Source organism: Amborella trichopoda, chromosome 4 (genome assembly GCF_054954075.1).
Source record: "Amborella trichopoda isolate Santa Cruz 75 chromosome 4, AtrichopodaSantaCruz75HAP2 v2.0, whole genome shotgun sequence".
Lineage (NCBI taxonomy): Eukaryota > Viridiplantae > Streptophyta > Magnoliopsida > Amborellales > Amborellaceae > Amborella > Amborella trichopoda.
Window position 1 is genome coordinate 51,790,445 of NC_142339.1, and position 6,080 is coordinate 51,796,524.

General features: G+C 34.6%; 1 protein-coding gene across 1 annotated transcript; it reads right to left on the bottom strand.

Annotated features, from left to right (window-relative positions):
- Nucleotides 1–4,563: 4,563 nt before the first annotated feature.
- On the bottom strand, nt 4,564–5,840 carry LOC18422272 (uncharacterized). The gene is made up of 2 exons (XM_011624378.3): nt 5,596–5,840; nt 4,564–5,503 (listed from the first exon to the last, which is right to left on the bottom strand). Exons 1-2 carry the CDS (start codon nt 5,807–5,809, stop codon nt 4,845–4,847), a joined length of 873 nt encoding a protein of 290 aa, XP_011622680.1. The 5' UTR covers nt 5,810–5,840; the 3' UTR covers nt 4,564–4,844.
- Nucleotides 5,841–6,080: the final 240 nt, after the last annotated feature.

The following is a 6,080-nucleotide window of genomic DNA, read 5'->3' on the forward strand; positions in this document are numbered from 1 at the left end:
ACTTTTTTAGAGAGAAATTATCTCAAATATTTGGAGAGAGAAACTATCTCAAATTTAGTAAAAAAAAAGACAATATAATGAATAATACAACAAAATATTTAACAATTTTTTAAAGAAGAAAAAACATGAAAATTTTATACATCCATGTAGCATCCAAACAGCCGAAATCTATTTTATAAGAAATACTTTTCTTAAAATGTATTTTAATGGAAATAGATTTTTCTTGGTAATCTATTTCGATGGATCCAAACGGTCCCTCATATTCTTTAAGCTTACATGATTTATTTATTTATTTGTGGAAGAGAAGTTTCTTGTCCCTATGCAACTACTGAGCCACGTAAATGTAAGTATTTTGCCCTTTAAATTTCCTATGCTATTTTTTTTTCCCTTTATTTTTGCTCAGATATTGTTGGAGGTGAACAATGACTAGGAAAATAAGATTTGTCTACATTTCGTTTCTGTTTTTTCCCTAAAAAGTAAAAGAAGATAAATCTATGTAAGTATTGTTTGAATGAAAAGGGGGTTCCTAATCAATAGTTTATATACGTAGTGATCACAATTTTCAAGTACGACTCCCCTTCAGCCCATTTTAAAAGTTTCGAAACGAGAAGCAACCAAAAAAAAAAAGAGCATAAGATCCTCTTTACTATCCGATGTGCTTTTTCCTCTAAAAGTCTAAACATGATTTGCACAACAGATTTTGCAGGTGGTAATGTGCAACTATTGATTATTAAGAAGGGATATACTTTCCGTACAGATTTACGCTTTCCTTACCATCCAGCCATCCAATTTTGATCAAGAGATTACTCATCGTTTGATCTTAAATTCGACGCCTTAAAGTATTTTATTTTTAATTTTTTTTATACAAATTTATGAATATGTAAAATTTGGTACATGCCATATTCTCATTGGGGCGCACATATAAAAACATTAAAAATAAATTTTCAATAAAATATAATAACCAAAATACCCCTAGAAAATGTGAAAGGTATTTTAATCATTTTATTTTATTAGAACTATTTTTATATATATATTTTTTGCTAGTGCAAGTTTAATAGAGGATTGTTTGTGTCAAAATAATTTATAGAAAAAAATAAAAAATAAAATAGTGTAGAGATGTGACATTGTGATTGAGACAATCTTAGCCATCCATTCATAATGGACGATTGGATAAGGGGAAGTATATAAGTTTTATGTTGTAGAGAAAGAATAAAAAGCTTGCCCAATAAAGAAGGAACCTTGAAACAGTAAACAAAACCAGCTTCAAAAGCTTTTTAGTATGTTAGGCTTATGTTAGTTTGATTTGGGAAACTTAGAAGAAACCAGAAAGAAATTGTGATGGGATTTTCCTTCTTTGAGCATCGGCCTTACTTTATTCTCTAAAAATGATGTGAGCAACAATTTTAATAAGAGTAATGATTTTATAGGACCCTCCCCCATCCATATGTGTAGGACCCTAAATGATCACCATTAAAATTAGGCACAAATATCTAAAAAAGTTATTTCATGGGTGTGAGATTTGACTTTTCAATAGATCCATGTCGAATTTAATGGTGATCTTTTGGAGTCCTACACACATAAATAGGAGAAAGTCTTATAGGATCATTTTTCTTTTAATAATATAAAACTTATAATTCTTAAGAGGCTTTAAATAGTAAAAGAAGATCTACTGAAAATATTTCCCTGTTTTAATTAAGTATTACTTACTTTAGCCATGGTTATTCTATTGTTAAATTTTTGTGAAAAGATTCATTACTCCCACAAGAGCGTACTCACCTTATGCTTCCTTCACTAGAATCAAATTAGAATAATTTTTAGGAAATGAAAATCTGAAGATGCAACCTCTTGAAACTACCGACATTAGACGAAAAATGAAGTTTCAACTCAATTCTATGAATGCTGGAAAAAATTAATGTCAAATATTCGACAGGCAATGTCCAATTTCTTAACAGTTAAATCTAAAAGCTGAAAAACTCAAAGTCTTGTTTCTAAATAATTATCTAGTGAATTTTGAGTGGATTTTAAAATTTTATATAAAAGGAGAGAAATTTATCAAAGGGTGAGGTTTGTATAAAGTATCAACCTTATAGAAGTAAGGCAGACCGCGAAATCATGCCAGAAGATGCAATTTTTGCGCTAGAAATCCTTGCAATGTATTGAAATCTATTGCAACCCTTAATTATGAAATCATGAAATTTGAGTTCCAAAAACGGTGATAATAACACTTAGAATTTTGAAAATAGACAGTTCAAAATTAATTTTAGGACTTGAAATCATTTTTATCATATCCATGAATATTTGTGTTTGGGCTGAATTGGCCTTAGCCTAGGACATGGAAAGGCTAGGCTGGGCCAGGCCAAATCCACTAAAAGTAAACAAATGAAATGGTTTTTTAAAAAGATTAGGTAGGGCCAAGCCAACCGGCCCATTGTCAACCCTTTTTAAAATTTGTTGATCCAAATTGGAATTGCCCGATCCAATTAGGTTTGATAAATATGTCAATTTTCTTACATAATTGGCCTATATTAAAATGGGATGTTCAAAATTTACATTATTTACTAATTTCAGGCATTTCTTGGCCTCTTTCTTCTTGAAATTTGTCTTGAAATCATCATCTTTGAACCTTCTACAACATATCAACAATTATTTCTTGGATAAAAACCAAATTCATGGAGATCAAGTGCTCAAGATTTTCATGTTTTCTGAAAAATTGAATGTAGTCTTTTTGCCGTTTTCTCTAGCATCCATGCACTTAAATCTAATTTGAAATGATTTGAATCTGACCATTTTAATATGCTCAAAATGATTTAAGCTAGTGTCAATTCTATTAAATATTTTTCTATTTTTCTAATTTTTTTGAACAACTATTTTGACCTATTCCAGCTGCCAATTCGGCTGATATAACCTGTGGCCGGTTTGACCGGTGGGCTCCACATATTATAGATATACGATCCAGCCCGCATGAAATAATTTTTCCTTAAAACAATTTTTCAAAGGAAATGAACAAGACTTGCATGGAGAATGAATGATTTGGAAAGAAGAGAATGAGACGGGTTTTAAAAAATTGGTTTATTAAGGAGCGCAAGGTTATTAGATCTTTAGAAATCATGTGTCGCCCAAATCAATAAAATAAAGATGCAGTTGGCATACGGATGCATCCATAGTTATAGAGGTAAGGTGCACCGTTAAATTTTATCATGGTATATAATTTTGATGTAAAATGTTCTTAGGATTATTTCAAAATCTATTTTTATATCTAATTATAAAATTTTTAATTTAAAAAATAGCTAAAATCAAGTAGATCTATGAAAATCTTGAAAATGAACGGTGTAGATAATACGTTGTAAAATGCACTATTTCTGAGACTTAAGATCTTTTTATTTTTCATGGTCATACATCTCGATGTCGAGATGATCAATCAAAGGGTTTTTCAACATTAAAATCACTTTTTTCAATGGATTTTTGAGATGCATTCATAGTTTTACATTATAAAGTTGCATCTTTATATAAACTTTTTCCATAAAATAATCGTCTAAAGTGCTAAAAACAGAAAAATCGTAGGAGACGTCGAAGAAAAGCAATGAAAGCATTTAAATCTCGTTTAAAACGTTGATAATAGTCTTTTTCATTTTACCCTTAACGTCCCTCCTTCTTTTTCTTCTTTTTATTTTTTCTTATTTTTTTTCTAATATTACATTTTTCTAATCAATTGAAAGTTTTTTTTTTAGAAAAATAACAAAAAATATTATTTATTTATACGTTACCTTTTTAATTAATTTAGAATACTTCTCACCATTTAAAATTTAATTTTAAAATATCTATAAAAAATATGCATGACCGTGACTCATGAGCAGCTTTTAAAATAATAAAAAATATACAAATAAGGTTGCAATTTTAAAATGTAGAAATACAGATACACCTCAAAAATCTATCGAAATTTTTTTTAATGTTAAAAAACTCTCTAATTGATCATATTGACATCGAAATGTATGAACATGAAAAAAAAAAAGATTTTGATTATAAAAAATAGTGCATCTTGCAACAAACTATCTAGACCGTCCATTTTTAAGTTTTCATATGCCTATAGATTAACTTGATTTAATTATTTTTTAACTTTAAAATTTTATAATTTGATATGAACCCTAAATAAAATTTGGAGATGCTCCTAGAAACCACGTGGAACGATATCTTCACTTGACTATCAAAGAGGATATCGCCAAGTCTCCATGTGCCACGTGGAACTCTGGATTAAGAAGACACGTGTCAAGTAGTGGAGTTACTGGGTCAAGTGGTGCCCATTGCGATGGGTTTAGCGTGTGAACAAAACCTCCACCCCTGAGAAACACCACAATCCCAATTTTGTCCTCTCTAATTCGATTGCGCCTAAGTTTCCCGGTTGACCAATGAAAGAAAACCAACACGTGGCTCGGACATGGCCCACTATATGTATCTGACGTGTCAAAGGAAACCACCCGCCAAAATCTCGCTCAAAAAACCCACTAACGTCACAGCCATTTTTCCACCATGAATCAAACGTCAAAAACACAGAGGAAAATTAAATTATTGTTATTATTTTTATTTCGCACGCTATTCAAATCAAATTCAGAAAGTTTCAGAAGCCTGTTAAAACTCAGGTTTCCTCCAACAAATGAACAAATTTTCTCTCTCTACTTCAAAACGAAAAACAAATTTCTTCTCTGCTTCTTGCTCTAACTTTCTCTCTCTACCTCTAGGTTCCTGCTCTAATTTTCTCTCTCTAGTTCTAAAATATAAACACAAACCGATTGCTGCTTCGGCCTCTCCTTCTTCGCTTACTTGAGTTAAAAGGATCAATGTTTTCGCAATCACGGAATGTGATCTGGTGGCCTAGTGGTTGCAACAAAAGGAAACTCATCCAAAGGGTTGGTAAAAATCCAGTCTTGATCCAGAGGAATTGTAGCAAAGGATACAGGTAATCCTTCAGTTTGGTTCTGTTGTGGCAATGGCGCTGAAAGGGAGCCATAAAATTCACTCTCTGAAGAGAAGGACTCATAGGTACTATAGTAATGCTCACAACTGCTCGAATTGGGAACCATGTCCCATACGGGGTAATCGCTGGTCTGCACAGTTTGCTGATACTGCACATTTACTTGCTCGTTGATTTGCGCATCGCCCTGTGAAGAAATGGATGCTGATGTGCTTCCAACTTCCCGTAATTCAGTACTTTGTTGATGCGGTTGGTAAGGCTGGCTTTCGAATTGATAATTGAATTTCTCAGGAGCTCGAGGGATAGGCAACGCTGCCTGGTAAAGAGGTAGAGTGTCATCGGGGAAATTGAGCTTAGCACGAGCTCCTCGGTACTCCACAGCCTTTGCATCGTAAGCCCTGGCCGCCTCCTCCACTGTCTCGAAAGTGCCCAACCATACCCTTATGCCTCTGTGGGGGTCTCGAATCTCGGCTGCCCATTTCCCCGATGGCCTCTGTCTCACTCCCCTGTACTTCCTCCTCTTACTTGAGCTCAAAGCTGCAAAAATACACAGTTCCGTCAAGGTTGAGAAAGAGAGAACCAATCGAAGTTTGAGATGTTAAGGAATGAGGTTGAAGAGGATCTCTTGCCTTGTGGACTTGGGTCCGCTGTGGGTTCTGCTGGGTTGGAGGAACTCCCATTGTAGGTCTCGGAGGGTGCGGGCTCGGGCTCCAGCCCAACTGGGCTCAAGCTCGACCCACTGATTACTTGCTGGAAGGCCCGGACCATGATGGCGTCCTCCTGTTCCTGGCGGCGCGCTTGGTGGTCGCCTGGGTCGCTGGGTGCGGTCGTACGGGCGGACATGTCTCGCACTCTCCGTTGCTCGCAACTCGCAACGCCAGAATCGAATGCCCCGAAAGGGTTTTTTATAGGTAGATTTCTTCACGGCTGATGTGGCGTGCCAGCTGTCATCTTTCACATTACGCGGCCTTGGGTTTCCGACCATCCTGTCGTCCTCTTGTGGGTCCCACTTGAAGTGGTGGCAAAATAATGAGGTGGGCCCAAGTGCCCAGGAGTTTTTTCTTTGGGATATTTCCGAGATTTAAATGGTGTTCCCCTTTTTATTTTTTATAAT